The 22,589-nt window shown below is 43.6% G+C and overlaps 2 protein-coding genes across 2 annotated transcripts in view; both read left to right on the top strand.

Moving 5' to 3' along the window:
- Nucleotides 1-4,266, top strand: part of LOC120019829 (E3 ubiquitin-protein ligase HECW1-like) — a 67,041-nt gene extending 62,775 nt beyond the window's left edge. The window contains exons 27-28 of the mRNA XM_038963243.1: nucleotides 3,754-3,952; nucleotides 4,155-4,266. Of these exons, the coding sequence (XP_038819171.1) occupies nucleotides 3,754-3,952; nucleotides 4,155-4,266 (311 nt within the window). The remainder of the gene's footprint in view (nucleotides 1-3,753; nucleotides 3,953-4,154) is intronic.
- A 4,010-nt stretch (nucleotides 4,267-8,276) lies between these two features.
- On the top strand, nucleotides 8,277-22,248 carry LOC120020085 (serine/threonine-protein kinase 17A-like). The gene is made up of 7 exons (XM_038963522.1): nucleotides 8,277-8,700; nucleotides 18,117-18,329; nucleotides 20,130-20,274; nucleotides 20,469-20,595; nucleotides 20,718-20,766; nucleotides 20,876-21,052; nucleotides 21,255-22,248. Exons 1-7 carry the CDS (start codon nucleotides 8,531-8,533, stop codon nucleotides 21,571-21,573), a joined length of 1,200 nt encoding a protein of 399 aa, XP_038819450.1. The 5' UTR covers nucleotides 8,277-8,530; the 3' UTR covers nucleotides 21,574-22,248.
- Nucleotides 22,249-22,589: the final 341 nt, after the last annotated feature.

Below are 22,589 nucleotides of genomic sequence, written 5' to 3'. Positions count from 1 at the left end.
TGTTTTTGTATGTGTTTGACGGTCAGGGCGTGAGTTTGGGTGGGTAGTCTATGTTATGTGTTTCTATGTTGGTTAAAGGGTGAACTGATATGGCTCTCAATTAGAGGCAGGTGGTTTTCATTTCCTCTGATTGAGAGCCATATTAAGGTAGGTGTTTTCACATTGATTGTTGTGGGTGGTTGTCTTCCGTGTCAGTACATGTTACCACACGGGACTGTTTCGGTTTGTCTGTTCCTGTTCGTGTGGTCTTCGTTTCATGTAAGTTCGTAAGTTTAGGTCTGTTTAGTTCGTTTTGTTATTTTGTATTTCTAAAGTGTTATTTCGTGTTTCGTCGTTTTGTCTAATAAATCATTATGTCAACATACCTCGCTGCGTGTTGGTCTGATCCATGCTCCTCCTCATCCGAGGAGGAGGAATATGACGACGATCGTTACAGAACCACCCACCAAACCCAGATCAAGCAGCGGGTTAACGGACAGCAACGACAGCAGCAGTGGGTCAAGGAGGATTGGACATGGGAAGAGATTCTGGACGGAGAAGGACCCTGGGCAGAGCCAGAGGAGTGTCGCCGTCCCAAGGCGGAGCTGGAGGCATCTAAAGCGGAGAGGCGACGATATGAGGAGGCAGCACGGAAGCAAGGCTGGAAGCCCGCAAGTACAAAGGGTACAAAGGGTAGTGTGGCGAAGTCAGGTAGGAGACCTGCGCCAACTTCCCGGGCTTACCGTGGAGAGCGAGAGTACGGGCAGACACCGTGTTACGCAGTATAGCGCATGGTGTCTCCTGTATGTGTTCATAGCCCGGTGCGGGTTATTCCACCTCCCCGCACTAGCCGGGCTAGAGTGAGCATTGAGCCAAGTGCCATGAAGCCGGCTCAACATATCTGGCCTCCAGTACGTCTCCTCGGGCCGGTGTACATGGCACCAGCCTTACGCATGGTGTCCCCGGTTCGCCAACACAGCCCAGTGCGGGTTATTCCACCTCCCCGCACTGGACGGGCTACGGGGAGCATGCAACCAGGTAAGGTTGGGCAGGCTCAGTGCTCAAAGGAGCCAGTACGCCTGCACGGTCCGGTATTTCCGGCGCCACCTTCCCGCCCCAGCCTAGTACTACCAGTGCCTACACCACGCACCAGGCTTCCAGTGCGTTTCCAGAGCCCTGTTCCTCCTCCACGCACTCTCCCTATGGTGCGTGTCTCCAGCCCAGTGCCTCCAGTTCCGGCACCACGCACTAAGCCACCTGTGCGTCTCCAGAGCCCTGTACGCACTGTTCCTTCTCCCCGCACTCGCCCTGAGGTGCGTGCCCTCAGCCCGGTACCTCCAGTTCCGGTACCACGCACCAGGCCTATAGTGCGCTTCGAGAGGTCAGTGTGCCCTGTCCCTGCTCCCCGCACTAGCCTTGAAGTGCGTGTCTCCAGTCCGGTGCCTCCAGTTCCGGCACCACGCACCAGGCCTACAGTGCGCCTCATCCGGCCAGAACCATCCGTCTGCCCAGCGCCATCTGAGCCATCCGTCTCCCCAGCGCCGTCTGAGCCATCCGTCTGCCCAGCGCCGTCTGAGCCATCCGTCTGCCCAGCGCCGTCTGAGCCATCCGTCTGCCCAGCGCCGTCTGAGCCGTCCGTCTGCCCAGCGCCTTCTGAGCCGTCCGTCTGCCCAGCGCCTTCTGAGCCGTCCGTCTGCCCAGCGTCTTCTGAGCCGTCCGTCTGTCCAGCGCCTTCTGAGCCGTCCGTCTGTCCCGAGCCATTAGAGCCGCCCGTCAGTCAGGAGCCGCCAGAGCCGCCCGTCAGTCAGGAGCCGCCAGAGCCGCCCGTCAGTCAGGAGCCGCCAGAGCCGCCCGTCAGTCAGGAGCCGCCAGAGCCGTCCGTCAGTCAGGAGCCGCCAGAGCCGCCAGCCAGTCAGGAGCCGCCAGCCAGTCAGGAGCCGCCAGAGCCGCCAGCCAGTCAGGAGCCGCCAGCCAGTCAGGAGCCGCCAGCCAGTCAGGAGCCGCCAGAGCCGCCAGCCAGTCAGGAGCCGCCAGAGCCGCCAGCCAGTCAGGAGCCGCCAGAGCCGCCAGCCAGTCAGGAGCCGCCAGAGCCGCCAGAGCCGCCAGCCAGTCAGGAGCCGCCAGAGCCGCCAGCCAGTCAGGAGCCGCCAGAGCCGCCAGCCAGTCAGGAGCCGCCAGAGCCGCCAGCCAGTCAGGAGCCGCCAGAGCCGCCAGCCAGTCAGGAGCCGCCAGAGCCGCCAGCCAGTCAGGAGCCGCCAGAGCCGCCAGCCAGTCAGGAGCCGCCAGAGCCGCCAGCCAGTCAGGAGCCGCCAGAGCCGCCAGCCAGTCAGGAGCCGCCAGAGCCGCCAGCCAGTCAGGAGCCGCCAGAACCGCCAGCCAGTCAGGAGCTGCCAGAGCCGCCCTACAGTCACGAGCTGCCCTCCAGTCACGAGCTGCCCTCCAGTCACGAGCTGCCCTCCAGTCATGAGCTGCCCTCCAGTCATGAGCTGCCCTCCAGTCCGGAGCTGCCACCCAGTCCGGAGCTGCCATTAGTACAGAGTTGTCCCTCTGTCCGGAGCTACCTCTCTGTCCGGAGCTACCTCTGTCCTGAGCTACCTCTCGTTCCTGAGTTGTCTCCTCTATGTAGGAGGGGCCTTAGTGAAGGTTCCTGGACCATGGTCGGGGGCGAGGGTCGCCACTCAAAGGACGCTAAGGAGGGGGACAAAGACAGTGGTGGAGTGGTGTCCTCGTCCACCGCCGGAGCCGCCACCGCGGACAGATGCCCACCCAGACCCTCCCCTTGAGTTTTAGGGGTGCGCCCGGAGTTCGCACCTTGAGGGGGGGGTTCTGTCACGATCCTGACCTGTTTTCTGTTGTTTTTGTATGTGTTTGACGGTCAGGGCGTGAGTTTGGGTGGGTAGTCTATGTTATGTGTTTCTATGTTGGTTAAAGGGTGACCTGATATGGCTCTCAATTAGAGGCAGGTGGTTTTCATTTCCTCTGATTGAGAGCCATATTAAGGTAGGTGTTTTCACATTGATTGTTGTGGGTGGTTGTCTTCCGTGTCAGTACATGTTACCACACGGGACTGTTTCGGTTTGTCTGTTCCTGTTCGTGTGGTCTTCGTTTCATGTAAGTTCGTAAGTTTAGGTCTGTTTAGTTCGTTTTGTTATTTTGTATTTCTAAAGTGTTATTTCGTGTTTCGTCGTTTTGTCTAATAAATCATTATGTCAACATACCTCGCTGCGTGTTGGTCTGATCCATGCTCCTCCTCATCCGAGGAGGAGGAATATGACGACGATCGTTACATATAGCTTGTTCTCCATCTTCTTTTTAAATAGTGAGCCAACATGTTTTCAGAACTGTTTTATTTCCATGACTGATAAAAGCAATGTTCTCATGGTCGCTCTTCTCTCTGCAGCAGAGATAGTGAGCAATATGTAAAATTGCAATAAAATCTAAGTATCGAATCGCAATACAAATAGTATCGTGATAATCATGCGAATCACAATAAATATTGTTTCGGCACCTAAGTATCATGCTAAGATTGTATTATGAGGTCCCTGGCAATTCCCAGACATATTTGACATGTTGTTTTTGTAAGGGACGCCACAGTCCCTTGTTGAACCATCATCCCTGTTGCCTGATTTCTATACTGTATATGCTGTAGCCAACTCTTCTATGGCATGTCAACAATAAAGGAGTTGGCTACCGCACATCACATCTGATATGGGACCAAGCTACCAACCTCTGTACCCAGTCTTTGACATGCCCTATTGTCCTTCTGCATCGCAGGCTACCATGACAGCCACATAGTGATCCGGTGGTTCTGGGGGGCCGTGGAGCGCTTCAACAATGAGCAGAGGCTGCGTCTGCTGCAGTTTGTGACTGGCACCTCCAGTGTTCCCTACGAGGGCTTCACTGCGCTACGGGGCAGTAACGGCCTGCGACGCTTCTGTATCGAGAAGTGGGGCAAGATCACCGCTCTTCCAAGGTAATATAAGCGCTCTACCCAAAGTAGAGTGGACCTAGACAATCATTTCTACCATTACCGGTATACCTGCTATTACAGGTATAGATTCAGACTGTCCTGTGCTGTTATCCTCCAAACCACTGCATAACAATGTAAAGTATTTGTAAGAACTCTATTCTGTTGAATTGGTTGTCTGCTCTGATGCATGGTCTATATCTTCCAGGGCACACACATGCTTCAACCGGCTGGATCTCCCTCCATACCCCTCCTACACCATGCTCTATGAGAAACTGCTGATCGCTGTGGAGGAGACCAGCACTTTTGGCCTTGAGTGAAGGAGAGAGGTGTGCATCCCAAATGGCACCTTATTTCCTATATAGTGCACTACTTTTGACCAGGGACCATAGAACTCTGGTCAAATGTACTGCATTATGTAGGGAATAGGGTGCCATTTGCGAAGCAATCAAGAACTTAAATAGGATCCTGTGCCTCAGGACTGTGGACTCTACTGTACACAACACTCCCTTTATACTGTACATTTCAATACAACAGCCAGAGGACTGTACATTTCTCTTTTTTAACAATCTTATGTACAGTATACAAGCAAAAGGAAAAGCCAAGCACCACCACATGCATTACTCACATGTTACAATGTACCTTTGTTTGCATAAAGGCACATAGCTCTTATTTGCTCAGCCTATAACAGTACTCAGGGCCTTGACTCAACACATCACACACGCCAATGAATAGTCTAGTCCCTCTCTCACAGTGCACCTTGCACCAACAGCCTCAGCAAGCATCATCACATCACCAACCACAACCAACATTATCACTAGAAGAAATGCCTCAACTCGCATTATCAGAGGGAGAGAAATGCCTCAAATACTGTCACGTGAACCACTACAACCAACATTATCTCATGACATTGTGTTCCAAGTTTGGCAATTCCACTTCAAATACTGCTGCCACTGGTCATATCCTGGGATAATCCATCAGCAAAGGACTGGGTCATCAACATCTCTCAAGTTCTTAATTGCCCTAAGTTTTTACCAAGATTTTGTGAACATTGTGATGTATCAGGAGAGATTCAATAGTGTCGCAAGATCCTACCGCAATTGCAAAACGAGTGTTCGAGGATTCTAATGATATTGAAGTTGTTATATTTTAATTGAAGTCAAAACTATGTTTTATCACTAAAAGCATGTGTGGAATTGACGTAAACCTTGAAGCTGATTGGGAAACGAACACAAACCAGTTTTACTGTAGGTAATTAGAGTGAAGCGATGTGAAGAAACCCCCTTAAACAACGTCAGATCAGAATTTCTTTCCGATGTGCTCCATGTGAAAACAACACTTCTTTTCCCCCTCTTGACCTTGAGAAGCATTTGATGTTTACATGAGGTGTGTCATCTCTTGTTTTAACACACTTGAGTCAGGATATTATGAATGTTTCATTGTCACAAGATTGTTGTGTTTCATTTGTACATGGTAGACAGATTATTTTGGAAGGAAGTGTTTAAATATTTTGCCAGGTTTTTATATAATTTTTTCAAGCATGGAACACAGAACTGGACATATTGCATTGTTTAAATATATATTCAAACACTGAGGCAAACCAAGAGAGAACAATTAAAGTAAATTTGCGGGTATTGTGTTTAGATAGTACTGGATCTTATTCTTCCTGAATATTTGTTGCACTTCTGAGGAGTTGACACTAAGTTCACCTTAAATATATGTATACAACTATTTGAACAGAAATCTATTATATTTTTTAATGTTTTTAAATGTAACACTACTTGCAATTATTATACACTATAGTTCTGGCTGAACAAATCAAAAAACAGTAGATTACAATGCTGTTGACTTGTTACCGCACTTCTGTTATAGCAGCAGGTTAACATGTTCGATTTTGTTTCAGTGTATGCCTGTATGTCTACTCTTGGCCACAGTCATACGTGCTGTGACATGAACATGTAATGGACTTAAAATTAACGTCACGTTGGTGGGTCTTTTGTCAGTTCTAGGTTACCATGCCACATCCATTTAGGACAGACCCCACAGGGTTGCTTTATTAATTTCCCCTCATGTTGTCATTTAATGCACATATCCTATAGCGACTTTATCATTATAGGATAGGACAGCTGTTGTGGTCTGCAAATGCCATGCCTTAACATGAAAACACTGTATATGACAAAATGCCACTGTCAGGCATACGTAGGCCTATAACTGAGTTGATTGCAGACCAATTGAATAATTGTGTATGTGCTATCATGTTCATTGTTATAGTAGTTTGATATTAGAAGAGAGACACCAGAAACTGATATTGAACACTACTACTGTACTTACATGACCTATGTTTTTGTTAAAATCTTTTCACTTTCTCTCGTGTTCCTTTCCTTGGACAATTAAGATTTTGAAATGTACAGTGAGTGCATTTATAGTTGCTATTATGAAATTGGAAGGCTGTAAGATCAAGTTTATACAGGAAATGTATTGTCAAAGCATTTTGAAATGATAAAATGTCATATGCAGTACAAGATTGGTGTTATTCATGTATTTTTTATGTATTGTCTATGTTGTTGTTCAGTATGTACAGTATAAGAATCAGAATGTTTTAAGTTACTGTTGAAAATGTGTCTAATGATATGCACATTTCCTGTGGCGAAGAACAAGCAATGTAATTTTCAAACAATAATCTGTTGCTTATTTTAAAAATCTTACATTATATTTTTCCTTAAAGAGATTGTTTGCAGCTAGTGAACGTTTTATGACCATTCTTTAGGTCTCAGAAACCCTCTCACAGGTCTACATGTTTCACTGTCCGTCCCCACTATTTCCTGTCTGATGAGCTCACATGCAGTAATTCTCAGGCTGCGCTTTCAATTCGAGCATAGTACTGTTAACGAATGTCAATAAACAATCACTTCATAAAGCACCTTTCTTCTACTAGTTTTATGAGTGGGAAGGTGGTAATTTCCAGTTGTGAAGTAGTAAATACGAGTTGGATGCATTCACATGCTTTGAACTCATTTGAGAAACACTGGATTGGCTAATGGCCAACAAGATTCATCAACCATAAACTAAAAGTACAGCTATCATGTTCACAAACAAATTATAGTCTTTAAAAAAAACAGTAATTAGATTGCTTTTTATAAATAATATTTAGTTGTTGAATTTAAGAACCAAAAATGCTGTTTACCCTGGCCTGACGTTTTGATAACCATGTAACTCTCTCTCGGACAAGGTGACTTATCAATATATTTGGCTCTATTTACTCTCAGATTCAAAAATGCTAATTAGCATCAATGTAGACATGCAAGACTACAAATCCCTGCACTTCATATCTAGCTGACACCTTTGCTAACAGGTATTGTGTCAATTTAAAACTTGCACAAGACAGTTAACAGAATTGCCAATTTATTCATTACTAAATTTAGCTAACATTAGATTGTTAATCCAAAGATTCTTACCTTTGCTTCAATTCAGCAGTCTCGTCCAGATCAAGGCATTTGTAGTTCTTTATGAACTACTCATTAGTAGCTAATTAGCATTTCTTTTTTGGGGGGTAAATGGAGGAAAATATATTGATAAAAGTCACCTTGTCCTAGAGAGATTTACACAGTTATCAAAACGTCACGCCAGGGTAAGTTTACATTAAACACAGCCCTTACTTTAAGTGTTTCTAAAATCCCCTATGGGAAAAATGAACTGTGGAAAACAATTGGAACCATTTCCTTGTTTGACCGCTAGGTTTTATGGGTATTATGACTCATACTGTGGTACTCTGTTGCTACATACATTGTTGGACTTATAAATGAATACCTATTGATTCTTGAAGAATATATATCTTAAAAAATTACCAAAACAGTATTAAGCTTTTAAAAGGATTGCCCCTTTAACTCTTCAACATTACCGAAGTGCGGTCTGGTGAAATCATAGCGATAGATAGAGAACTCTAGTGCCCAAAAGCTTGATTTACCACAGGAAGCACCATTGAGCACTTTCACCATTTTCAAGTAGTCAATTGGGTGGAACTTCCTATGGTTTGAGGAAGGATCACATGATTCCATCCGGGTCATCAGGAGGGATCAGCCAATTAATTATACTTGTGAGCAAACATTCCAACTGCAGGTGGCAGTAAATTGCCATCCGTGGCTTTATACCTGTTTAAACAGCACCCTGCAGGTGGCAGTATGGATCCTTTCAGTTTGTTTGCCAACTCATAGAAGTAGAAGAAGAAGAAAATGGACTACTTCAAAATGGAGAGCGCTGCCCATGCTCTCACAGACGCCTTAATAGAATAGATACAATGATGCGGTGTCTATCTAAGTTGATGGGTGCGATATATCAGTCACTGAGTTAAATTGACTTTTGCGAAGAGCGTTATCAGAGCAGCCAGTCAAACAAGTGTCTATGCCTGACTGCATCACAACTGCGGATAACGTTCAAGAATCTCATTAGACACATAGTGGTTGACAAGAATAAAACATTCTAGTCCCCGTACTTGGAAGCTTCTCCAATACGCAAAAGAAAGGTAATTTTGTGTTATTCTCAACAACGCGTGTTTTCCTGAAAGAATATTCAACAAGTGAACCAATAATGATTCCACCACCCAGTCCACGGGTCACCGACACAAGAAGCTGCACAAGATGCCAGACCGAGACGAACCGAGGAGCCACTGCGCTTCTTCTGGACAACATCAAAACCCCAATCAGGACCGAGTCATTTAAGGAACTATACAACGTTATACCTGGCAAAGAGCTAGGCAGGTGAGTTGAACATTGTAGGTAGTAGGTTAACCGGTTGGACCTTAAAAACATAGTAGGCCAACAAAAAGAAGCTATTCTCTACCTGGGTGTATAAATGCTCATGTTCCAACGTGGGATACTTTGTAGATCATAGTGCTTGGTTGTCCTTTTCAATCAATTTTCAATGTGGTAACCTCAGGCACCATCCATTGGATGTATGAATATGTTTTCATTTATTTATCAAGGATGTGCATGTTGTTTTTAACATGCATTTGACATTGCACCAGATGGCAAACCAAATTTTCATCTGTAATCCCTGGTTTCAAAAGAAGACGGTCAGGATGGCAAATATATTTGTATTAAAGATACAGTAGATACCCAATGACCAGTCCCTTTCCCCAGCTGTGAGTGCAAGACTGGCAAGTGAGTCTAGCCTTTCACATACAAAACATTAAGAGAACTGAAGCAAGTTATAGTAAGTAGTGGCACAGGAGATTTGTCTATGCAAAAGTATGGACAAAAGCCTTTCATCTAACCTATTCCAAAACCATGGGCACTCATAGATAGGTGTACTGTTATGTATTTATAATTTGTTCATTGTTTTATCTATCTGAGACAAGATATAGTAGCACAATATTTGCCCATGTGTAGGGTTGCACGTTTTGGGGAATATTCAGAGGTGGAAACTTTCCATGGTAATTAATATTAATACCACTTTAAATATAGATGTTTTTTGCATTGGATATATTTACCATATCATATGGAGCCAGATATATAAACATTTTACATTGTCATAAGTAGACATAATTGCAAATGATTAAATCCTTACAATAGAAATAAAAAAACTAGTTACGAATTGAACTTTTAATTAAATGAGTTGACTCTTCACATGGGATGATTTCACTGAACAACAAAAGAAAGGGAATATTGAATGATCCCCAATGATCCATCGCATCTCCCAAAAACGTTTTTAACATACATCTGTAAAATGATAGTCTAGGAACTAAAGCTTTGGTTGTCTTCCTCTCAGGCGTCCATGTCTTGTCCCTGGACCTCCTCAATGTCCACATCTTGAACATCAGACTGAGGCCTCATCTTCGCTGTCACTTTCCAACCTTGTTGAGGATGGCTCATTTTGAGGCTTTTTGAGCCTGACATTTGCCCGGATGGCCACCAATTTTTCAACCCTTGTATTGGTCGGCCTGTTGCGTGCTTTGGTGTGTGTGTTCCCAGACAAGGACCAGTTGCGCTCTGAGGCGGCTGATGTTGGTGGGATTTGGAGGATGATGGAGGCAACATTGGAAAGAGTCTCACATCCACAAAGTCCCTTCCACCAGGTGGCCGATGAGATATGTTGGCACGACTGCCAATTTGCATCTCCATCCCAAAGCCCTTGCTTGGAAGTGTACTTTGCCAGACTGCCAAGAACCTTGCCCTCATCCAGGCCAAGGTGGTGAGACACAGTAGTGATGACACCATAGGCCTTGTTGATCTCTGCATCAGACAGGATGCTCTTGCCAGCATAGTTGGGGTCCCACATGTACGCTGCGGTGTGTATTGGCTTCAGGCAGAAATCTTCACGTTTTTTGATTTCAGAACTGCAGTTTCCTCTGCTTGGAGCAACTTTGAAGTGGGCAGGGCAGTACGGATTTCTTCTCTTACATATGCAAGAAGAGTCTGAACATCAGACATGATGGCATTGTCACCCTCAATCCGTGCAATGGCTACTGCGATAGGTTTCAGGAGTTTCAGGCTGCTTACCACTCTCCCAAAATACATCACCCAGGAGGATCCTCTTAATGGGGCTTTCCATATCGGCAGACTGTGATATGGCCATTTCTTGGAGAGACTCCTTCCCCTCCAGGAGACTGTCAAACATGATGACAACACCACCCCAATGGGTGTTGCTGGGCAGCTTCAACGTGGTGCTCTTATTCTTCTCACTTTGCTTGGTGAGGTAGATTGCTGCTATAACTTGATGAGCCTTCACATACCTAACCATTTCCTTGGCTCTCTTGTAGAGTGTATCCATTGTTTTCAGTGGCATGATGTCCTTGAGGAGCAAGTTCAATGCATGAGCAGCACAGCCAATGTGAGGGTAGGACTTCTTCCCTTTAGACCAAGCAGCCATCATGTTTGCAGCATTGTCTGTCACCAGTGCAAATACCTAATGTGGTCCAAGGTCATTGATGACTGCCTTTAGCACATTTGCAATGTAGAGACCAGTGTGTCTATTGTCCCTTGTGTCTGTGCTCTTGTAGAATACTGGTTGAGGGGGGAAGATGTAGTTAATTATTCCTTGCCCACGAACATTCAACCACCCATCAGAGATGATTGCAATACAGTCTGCCTTCTCTATGATTTGCTTGACCTTCACTTGAACTCTGTGGAACTCTGCATCCAGCAAATGAGTAGATAAAGCATGTCTGGTTGGAGGGGTGTATGCTGGGCGAAGAACATTCAGTAATCTCTTCCAATACACATTGCCTGTGAGCATCAGAGGTGAACCAGTTGCATACACAGCTCGAGCAAGACATTCATCAGCATTTCTCTGACTACGTTCCTCTATTGAGTAAAAAAAAATGTCTGATTCCAGGAGGACCATGAGCTGTTGCTATTGATAAGATGTATTTTCATCATAATTTTCACCTCGAATAGAAGTAGAGGGACTTATGTCAGAGGTTGTTTGTTTGTTGTGCGCGCTGAGGGAACTTTATGCACTTGGCCAGATGACTCTGCATCTTTGTTGCATTCTTCACATATGATTTTGCACATGTTCACAGCTTTTCCTTCTACATTAGTTGCAGTGAAATGTCTCCATACATCAGATAGTGCCCGTGGCATTTTCCTGTAAAGATTAGAAGAAAATAAATGGGAAAAAAATTACACATACAATTCCATGTACAGATAAATAGTTAAGCAGTTTGATTAAACAACTACTTTGTAAGATACATTTTTTTAAATGAAACATGTATGGAAACAGGTGAATTAACACTCAGTTAGCAGGCTCAAGCAAGCTAAACCCCACATCGTAGCAAAAACTAACTAGAAGAAATTAACAAGTTAAATGATTTAAACACACTTTGCTGTAGGCTATATGTACTAGTTAACAAAAAATCATACATGTCATATATTCACCCCACCCAGTATTGTAATCAAAACTTACCAGAAAGCATGTAGTTCTTGGCTCAGACAGTGTAGTAGTGTGGGCTTAATAGCATCTCATTAGTGTAAGATCTTGAGAATCGGCTGTGATGGAAGAATGCACTGTGCATGCAGAGTGTTGCAATTCCATTGAATTGGGGATAGTTTAACCAAAATATGCCACAAAACCTAGAATTGCCTTGCGTATCCCACCAAAAAAGGTTCACTGTTAAAAGCTAATGTTTTTGATGAATTTAAGCAAAATTCCCCAAATTCCCAGGCTTAACTTCCCAAGGATAATTTCCAGAAAATGTCTGACCCTTTGCAACCCTACCCATGTGTAACTTGTTCAGTTGTAAACTAGTTGGCTAAGTCCAATACTACTGTAAGTGAATTCCCTTATGTGCACTATGCAGAAAATTGGTCTGCCATTTCGTGGTTGCTAAAATTCTAATAGTATGCCTAATTTCAGTTTGTGACAAAACAAGTAAGTGTAGTGTGGAGAATCATTATATAATCTAAACCTTTGTGACATCTTTTCCATAACCGAAAATATATTATTTTCAGCTACACACAAGCCAAAGTATGTGGACACCCCTTCAAATTAGTGGATTTGGCTATTTCAGCCACACCCGTTGCTGACAGGTGTATACAATTGAGCACACAGCCATGCAATCTCCATAGCCAAACATTGGCAGTAGAATGGCCTTACTGAGTGACTTTAACGTGGCACCATCATATGATGCCACCTTTCCAACAAATGTCTGCCCTGCTAAAGCTGCCCTGGTCAACTGTTAGTGATGTTATTGTGAAGTGGAAAGGTCTAGGAGTAACAACCGGCTCAGCTGCGAAGTGGTAGGCCAAACAAGCTCACAGAACGGGACCACCGAGTGCTGAAGCGTGTAAAAAAATCGTCTGTCCTCGGTTGCAACACTAACTACAGAGTTCCAAACTACCTCTGGAAGCAATGTCAGCACAATAACTGTTTGCCGGGAGCTTCATGAAATGGGTTTCCATGGCCAAGCAGCCACACACAAGCCAAAGATCACCATGCGCAATACTACGCATTACAATGACATTCTAGACGATTCTGTGCTTCCAACTTTGTGGCAACAGATCACATACTTTTGGTCATGTAGTGTATTTGAAGGTGTACAAAAGTAAAAGACACAAACAAAACTTAAAAATGTGAAGCATAGAAATAGCACACATATAAATAGATCTACCACCACTTTGACTAATCTCTCTCATTGAACACAAGTCTATCTCACATTTCCCTGCTAAACTGTCTGAGATATAGGTAATGTAGTTGGAGCCAGACCTCCTGAGGCTGCATGGTCATTCCTTTTTTACCTGGAGATGTTGGGCAAACACACGGGTGACTTTTATAATTAGAGCTCTTCTGTGATCATTTTGATCAAAGTTGTCTATTAGGTAATAGCTAGCAGCAATTTCATTTTCATAAATTACAAGTCAAACAGACATTATGACTAGGGCCAGGAGTTTGGGGTCACTCTTTGAGGCACTGCTTTTACTGGTATTTCCAGCTTGATCTGCTAGGTTTGCTGCAGGTAGAAAATCCTAGGAAATGTTATTAATTGACACAAGTAGTCTCCAATTAACAGTGGTGGAAAAAGTACCCAATTGTCCTACTTGAGTAAAAGTAAATATCTTAATAGAAAATGACTCAAGTGAAAGTCACCCAGTAAAATTCTACTTGAGTAAAAGTATTTGGTTTTGAATATACTTAAGTATCAAAAGTAAAAATGTGAATCCATTTCAAATTCCTTATATTAAGCAAACCAGACAGCACAATTTTCTTGTTTTTTAAATGTACAGATAGCCAGGGGCACACCAATACTCAGACATATTTTACAAACGAAGCATTTGTGTTTAGTGAGTCTCCCAGATCAGAGGTAGTAGGGATGACCAGGGATGTTCTCTTGATAAGTGTGTGAATTGGACCATTTCTGTTCTGCTAAGCATTCAAAATGTAACGAGTACTTTTGGGTGTCAGGGGAAAATGTATGGAGTAAAAAGTACATTATTTTCTTTAGGAATGTAGTGAAGTAAAAGTTGTCAAATATAAATAGTAAAGTGCAGATACCCCAAAAACGTACTTAAATAAATAATACTTTAAAGTACAACTTAAGTACTTTACACCACTGCCTATCAATCAATGTCTGGTTGTGCGCATGTGTTAGGTGGGGGGATTGCCTAAGCTAGGGGATGTGTAGCTCTGCGAATCTTAATTGCACAAAGCCTATCCTTTGGCAGGGAATACTATTTGTAGATCATTGATTCTACACCTCACTGCTCAATCTGATCCTCTCCAACGGACTTGTAGCTAAAACGGACTTGTAGCTAAAAATTGGTAAATAACTGCCCATAAAAGGGGAGAGTCCATGAAACCAACTATAGAAATATATTGTAGCGAAGTCGGGGGATAGCCCCGACCGAGACTCGAACCCGTATACAGCGACTATCAAGCAAACAGTTTTGAGGGAGTGTGCAGTTGGCATGCTGACTGCAGGAATGTCCACAAGAGCTGTTGCCTGAGAATTTTATGTTAATTTCTCTACCATAAGCCGCCTCCAACATTGTTTTTAGAGAATTTGGCAGTACGTCCAACCGGCCTCGCAACCGCAGACCACGTGTAACCACGCCAGCCCAGGATCTCCACATCTGACTTCTTTACCTGCGGGATCATCTGAGACCAGCCACCAGGACAGCTGATGAAACTGTGGGTTTGCACAACCGAAGAATTTCTGCACAAACTGTCTCAGGGAAGCTCATCTGTGTGCTCATCGCCCTCACCAGTCTCGTAACCGACTAAAGTGGGCAAACTTCAATGGCCACTGGCACGCTGGAGAACTGTGTTCTTCACGGATGAATCCCAGTTTCAACTGTACCGGGCAGATGGCAGACAGTGTGTATGGCATCGTGTGGGTGGTTTTCTGAACAAAGTGCCCCATGGTGGCAGTGTGGTTGTGGTATGGGCAGGCCTAAGCTACAGACAACGAACACAATTGCATTTTATCGATGGCAATTTGAATGCAAAGATACTGTGACGAGATCCTGAGACCAATTGTTGTGTCTTGAAAGGAGTGGGTCCACAGTCCTCAATCAACAGCCTGATCAACTTTATGTGAAGGAGATGTCACACTACATGAGGCAAATGGTGGTCACACCAAATACTGACTGGTTTTCTGATCCATGACCATACCCTTTTTAAGGTATCCGTGACCAACATATGCCTATCTGTATTCTCTTTCATTTGAAATCCAAAGATTAAACAAAAATAAACATAACATGCCAACAATTTCAAAGATTTTACTGAGTTACAGTTCATTAGGCCCTAGTGTACAATGTTATTGATCCTCAGTTTGCTCCTATCACAGCCATTAAAATCTGCAACTGTTGTAAAGTCACCATTGTTCTCGTGGTGAAATCTCTGAGTAGTTTCCTCCTTCTCTGGCAACTGAGTTAAGGATGCCTCTCTCTTTGGGTGTATTGATACACCATCCAAAGTGTAATTGAATAACTTCACCCAATGTCAGCTTTTGTTTTTCTGTTTTTTCCAATATGCGAGGCATTGGAAAACCTCCCTGTGTTTGAAATGTACTGCTTGACTGAGGGACCTTACAATTATCTGTATGTGTGGGGTACCGAGATGAGGTGGTCATTCATAAATCATGTTAAACACTATTGCACACCAAGTGAGGTCATGAACCGTATTATGTGACTTGTTAAGCATATTTTTACTCAACTTATTTAGGCTTGCCATAACAAAGGGGTTGAATACTTATTGACTCAAGACATTCAGCTTTTTAATTTAATTAATTTGTGAAAATGTCTAAACTTAATTACAATTTGACATTAGGGGGTATTGTGTGTGTGTGTGTAGGCCAATGACCAACAATCTAATCCATTTTTAATTCCGGCTGTAACACATGTGAAAAGGTGTTAATACTTTCTGAAAGGCTGTGTGTGTAAGTGGAGGCTCCTCAGGGGAGGACCCTCAGTGACTTTCAGAAATGTTTTAATAGTGAAACATTAGTTACATTTCTACTAAATATATTCACTTCACCAAATAATAAATTAAAACACATTTTTGCAATGGTCTACAGTAGCCTCAACAGCACTCTCTGGGATAACACCATGGTGTAGCCGGAGGACAACTAGTTTCTGTCCTCCTCTGGGTACATTGACTGACTTCAATACAAAACCTACGAGGCTCGCGGTTCTCACCCCCTTCCATAGACTTACACAATAATTATGACAACTTCCGGAGGACATCCTCCATCCTATCAGAGCTCTTGCAGCATGAACTGACGTTGTCCACTCAATCAAATGATTAGAGAATGAAGCTAGTACTGAAGCATATGCTACAGCTAGCTAACACTGCAGTGCATACAATGTGGTGAGTAGTTGACTCAGACAATAGTTGATCAGATTAATTTCTTCAAAAATGGAGATGAGAGAGCTGTATGTGTGTGTGCCAAGTCAAGGTAAGCTTTTATTAATTTATTGCCACTGGGTTTCCTAACACATTAGTTCTAGTAGCTATGTTGACTATGATGTAGGCTGTGTGTAGCGGTTACCAGTTATGATATGAAAGTTTTGCTTTAGACCGCTGATGTGTTGTGCACTGTAGCGAAGAGGAGAGCGATCAAAGGCTGCTATGAACTGTGTTTGAATGTGATCAGGTGTGTATTCATTCCGCAGATTCTGTTACAACATTTCTGAAATGGAATGAAACTGAGATAAACATACCTGAATTTGACCAATAGAAACTCTTGTTTGCAACTGTTGGACTAATGATTACACCCTAGATCATCTAGATGCAGGCAAGACTGTGCAAGGTGATATTGAATGTGTCAATGTCTGTCAACTTGATTACTCAAATGTTCTCTCTACCTGTGCACCTTCGTTGTAAGCTTTCATTCATAGGCTAGGTTGTACCAACCTCATGATGGGTATAGGACAAATGTGTGTATCACGTAGTAGCCTAAACCTATCAATGTTACATTGAGCTGGGTGAATGTAATATGAATGACAGTCATCCAATATGCTGTCATAGAAATAAGGCCTTGCTCATATTAAACACAGCTGGGTTTGTGTGTCCTCACAGGAAAATCAAGTTTTTGACTGCACTGGAACTTTTGAGATTCGCAAAGCTATGCCTCCCCTGACTTTGGCAATCCCCCTCGCCAAACACACACGCACAACCAGATTAAATGGAGACACCTGTTCCCTACTAAAGACATGAATGGGTTTATCAGCAGCAGCCAGGGTTAACAACGTCAGCCTGGGTCAAAGACTAAAGACACTCCGCTTTGAATAACTGGATTGAGGGATTGAGGCATGCATGGCACTACTCTGAACCTGCTACCATATTATTATGTATTGAGGTTATAGTATTGGGCATGGTTGATAGCGACTTCCTTGTCTGATACAGTCCTTGACGTGTTATATTTAACTAGGCAAGTCGGTTAAGAACAAATTATTATTTACAATGACTGCCTACCCCAGCTAAACCCGGACAACGCTGGTTCAATTGTGCACTGAGATATTGGACTTCCAATCATGGCCGGTTGTGATACAGCCTTGAATCGAACCAGGGTCTGTTGTGATGCTTCTAGCACTTAGAACAGTGCGTTAGACCGCTGCGCCACTCGGGAGCCCTAATGTGTAGGTCTATGTTTGAAGGCATAGTTTGCTGAATCTCACTGCATGTGAGGGTAGAGGTATGCAATGGAGCATCAAGCCCAGAGCCAAAACATGACCGCTAGCCAGCCAATAATACTGTATGAGGTCATTGATTAACACAGCATGGCTCTCTATCTGGGCACTGAAGTGGGTCATTTAAAATCAATGGTTGGTAAGCTTGAAGGTCATCTTTGTTTACTAATGATTTTAATGAAGATGGAAATGCAGGGAGAAGGGATATTCAGTGACCAAGACAACAATTGATGGCTGTTTCACCCTATTGCCCATTTCCCAATCATTTATTTTCACTCTACTGGTACCTGCATTCAGGTGTAAGGATTCTAGTAAAGGGAGGACAAAGCAGTGTGATGTAAATTACTATCTTGATTATCCACCAAGATGTGTAATCACCATCAACAATCACTATCGTATCACTGTAGTTGGCTTTCTCAAACGTATTCATTACTATTTAGTCACACTGTAGTCCTGTTTTTTAATCCTTATATCGTAGGGGGAAGTTTGATCATCATTAAGGCCTGTACTTCAATATTTTTAACGTGAAGTTCCCCATCTGTCTCCAGGGGAAAGTTTGCCATAGTGAAGAGGTGCATGGAGAAGAGCACAGGGACAGAGTATGCAGCCAAGTTCCTGAAGAAGCGAAGGAAGGGTCAGGACTGCAGAGTGGAGGTGCTCCATGAGATCGCTGTGCTGGAGCTCACCAACACTAGCCACAGAATGATCAACCTGCACCAAGTCTACGAGACCTTGACAGAGATGGTCCTGGTGCTCGAGTAGTAAGTATTACTACAAACAGCTGTTGTTTATGTGTGTACATCTACATGAACACCTATTCACTGTTAACTGTGTGCGCACCTGTCGGCATGACATCTTCAGGCTCACTAGCGACGTCAAGCTCTAGGTCCGATCTCCTCCAGCTTTACTCTGCTAAGAAGAGCAGCTTGCAGAAAGTCGTCACTCGCATTTCTAACGATGAATACCACAATCCCCACTGCAGGGAATCGGCGAGTCAGTTGGAAAAACTGTGCAGTGAGTTGGAAAGACCACCGGTCTCCCTCTGCCTGAGTAGGAGGGTAATCCAGCTAACACTAACCCCTGCTGTAGCGTCTGTCACGCTTCGCTGACTAGAGTAGAGCAGGCTAGAGGGATGTCAGAACCCTGCTGCTCCTTACTACCATTGGGACCAGCTGCTCATCTACTAACTTTGCACTAGAGTGACTAGTTTTTTCTATTAGACTTATGACAACATTGTGTTGAAGGCATTCCAGACATTGAATAGTTTGATGGGTTATTGTTTTGTAACTTTAAAAAAAAATCTCCATAGGATAAATATCAGGATGAGTGTACTGTGAGTTATTTTGGGGCTGCTGTATGTGTTTTCTGTGCTTCAGATGATTGTCAACTGAGTAGGTCAATGGCAGTACTCACTCTGAGATATTTATAGTTTTGACCAGATTACATTTTGTTTGTGTTGTATTCATGTTTTAATCTTCTCTTTTGAAGGTGCCCAGTGAGTGAAAGCATGGCTCTCTGCCCTATTGAGTGGTCTGTCAGTATGAGAAAAACAGAAATGCTCTGAGAAAGGGTAATTGTGAGTTGAGATCTCATACTATTTGGCTTGGTCAGAGACTTCTACATTACAATAAATAATGGGGCATTTTCCACTTTGGTAGGAAATGGAGCGGAACTGCTGTTTTTGTTTGGTATTGATAATTATCTATGATCTGAATGGGGCTAGAGGTGTCATTTGCAAATGACACTTGGTTGTTTTTGTAGATATTCTGGGGGCATAGCAGTCAGATAAATGAGGAAGTGGGCAGGTTGGGATAGCGGAGCTCTATTCAGGCACCAAGGGGCTGCAGAGGGAGGGAGCGACCCAGAGCGGAGTGGGATCTCTTTAGTTCTGTCAGATGACACATGAGGAGCTGGAGGGTGGCTGCTGTGCAATAGGGAGTTAATCACCTTGGCTGCCTGGACCAGAGGAAAAACACACCTCTCTGCGAACACGCATCAACCGCAGTACACACAGTCACGCTTGTGTGCATGCACTGACCTCTATACGCCTACATACGCGTGTGCACACACACACACACACCTACCTCACTACTCATACGCCACCCTCAATTTTAATTCCGTTGAGGCTCTTTTTCTGTCCTTGGAACTAGTAAACAAATGAGAAATTCAACCGCTTTGAACTGGGATACCAGAGTGAAAATCAGGTCACTGGCTGAGCTCTGTTTGTCTCACTGGAGTTGGAGACCAAATACTCTTCATCCTCTCACATGGCATATTGTCGATAAACCGGGGCAAAGAGGACAACTAAGGACACTGTTTTGTCTAAATTTGAAATTTGTTCCTCATTAATTTCGGAAACACTGTTTTGAGTGTTTTATTTTACTTAGACCATATTGTTGAATTAACTCAATTCTTCAGTTTGAATTATGGATCGCCGAATAGGTGTTGATTATGTAGAGAGACTGTTAGTATCCTGTTCGTCCTTTCCACTAGTGTCCTCAGGGACATTTTCCATCATTCCAATAAACCACTCTCACTCGGCTGTGTGTCTGTGTCCATAGTGTGGCGGGAGGGGAGATCTTTAACCATTGTGTTGCCGAGAGAGACGAGGCCTTCACCCAGGAGGAGGTAAAATGGTTAATGAGACAGATCCTGGAGGGTGTGGCCTTCCTACACAGGAACAACATTGTTCACCTGGACCTCAAGGTGCATAGTATGAGGCTGTATTTGTCACATCTGACTGATTTTTGTTCTCCATTTAGCATTATGTTTAAACATTTTGGAAAGAAATGTCAGATTAAACGGTTTTCCATAACATCATGACAGAATGAACAGAGGAAACGCTGAACGATTCAATGGTCCTCATCCACTGTACCATTGAATGGTCTTGTCCCTCTCAGCCTCAGAATATCCTGCTGACCAGTGCCTGTCCTCTGGGGGATATAAAGATAGTGGACTTTGGCCTTTCCAGAAGGCTGTGTCAGAACCAGGAGTTCAGGGAGATCATGGGCACACCAGAGTATGTCGGTGAGTGAAAACCCCTTTTGATTGTATTTTTATTGAACTTACAAATACATTGACTCAAAAACAACTTGGATGATCACACGTCTTACTTAAGCAAAAATATTCACTGTTTCTCTTGTTTGCAGCCCCAGAGATTCTAAATTATGAACCAATCAGCACAGCAACTGACATGTGGTAAGATGAGTAAAATCTCAACCTATATGTTTGTGACTTAGCGATGACGGAGGTTCCATTTCTTTCAGTGGCAACAGATAATTCAGTATGCTATGTCTTGCGAACCAAGGAGCATAGGGGTGTTGGCCTACATGATGTTGACGGGGACTTCACCATTTCTTGGAGAAGACAAGCAGGAGACTTTCCTCAACATCTCCCAGATCAACATTGACTACTACACAGAGAATGAACTCCAGGACCTCTCAGCCATCCACTTCATCCAGTCACTCCTCATCAAAGAGCCCAAGTGAGATTTCATCCCAAACCAATATTGTTATTATTCACAAATTATTCGTTTTAGCGATTTTGGTAGTTCCTAGGTAGATGTTCCACCTCAATTGAAGACCTTGTTAAAAGCATAACAGTGAATTTCATACTCTTGATTTTATTGAAAATGTAACAGAAAACAACGTGGGATACTGATCCATCCCTCTCTATCCTGTATAAAGGTCTCGTGCCACTGCTGAAGAGTGCCTGAGGCATCATTGGCTCCAGGAGCAAGCCCAGAAGAAGACGGAAGAGAATATCACCAGTGAGATCTGCCAACGGGAACACGCCAAGCCTGCCCCCCCTTCCTCATATTCCTCATCATCCTCAGAGGAGGAAGGTCCTGTGGTAGAGGAGCTGATGGTAGTAGCAGCCTACACCATAGGTCCGTGCCGGCCAACGGTGCCAAACCCAGAGACTCTGTTTCCGGATGCGAAGGCCGTCTTCAAGCGGTTCACGTTCGAGGAGCCACTCTGCTCCCTACAGAAGACCATCTTCTGATAGAAGGGTAGGCCTATAAGCACTAACCAACTGTTAATGGGATCTTTACTGATTGATTGTAAATTGTTTACCACACACCACACTGTCTCCACTCACAAGCCAAACTTTGTCTCTGTCTGCATCACATTTTTATTAATTTTAATACAATTTTAATGAACTACTGATGTTTTGTTTGGTGCCATTCGGTCAATGTCGTTCATGTTCTGCTTGTTTACCATTCTTTTCCTAATATTCATGCAGTATGTTCAGCTTTCATGCGTACAATTGTTCATCATAACTTCAATTAATCTATATCACTGATTATTTCCATGTCTTACATATTTCATTTTCACTGTGAATAAATAGTAATGTCCTAATTAATCAATCATACATCATAGTGCAATAGAACACTATGGGAGACATTTTCTGGTCACACAGATTCTGTATAGTACAACTGGAACCATTGACTAAATTATTATTATTTTTTCCAAAGTGCCGGCTATAAAGATATGATGGCTTTGTACTAAGCAATTACATTGTTAATTTGCTCTTTACAGTACCTTCATTCTCCTAAGGCATGTACATTTTGCTCAGGACAGCACTGTTTATAATGAATATGCATGACATGTAATGCATAAATGGCACTTATTTCCTTGTACAATGTATGTAAATGTCTTAAGGATGTACAAAGCATCAATAAACATTGGTCAAAGCAATTATATTTCTGTGGTGATTTTAAACCAGGAGGCATCTTGTGTATGCCCTTTGTCAAAACAAGGTCCTGAAAGAATGCATGTCAAAGTGCTTTAAAAAAATATGTTTAACTATGGCTACAAGTCTGCGACTGACATGAGACGGACGAGTGCAGCAGTTATACCTTCATCGCACTAGTTCTGGTGAGCAGATCAGGAAGACCAGTTTGGCTGTGTCAAGTCCTGTCTTATCTGACAGTGGTGTGGTCTGCGCTGACCCTCTACAGCACTGCCTGTTAAATTCTGCCTAACGCTGCCAGGGAGAAGACAAAGGTACTGTATGCA

Source organism: Salvelinus namaycush, chromosome 25 (assembly GCF_016432855.1).
Source record: "Salvelinus namaycush isolate Seneca chromosome 25, SaNama_1.0, whole genome shotgun sequence".
Taxonomy (NCBI): Eukaryota; Metazoa; Chordata; class Actinopteri; order Salmoniformes; family Salmonidae; genus Salvelinus; species Salvelinus namaycush.
This window is presented reverse-complemented; position numbering and strand designations above follow the sequence as displayed.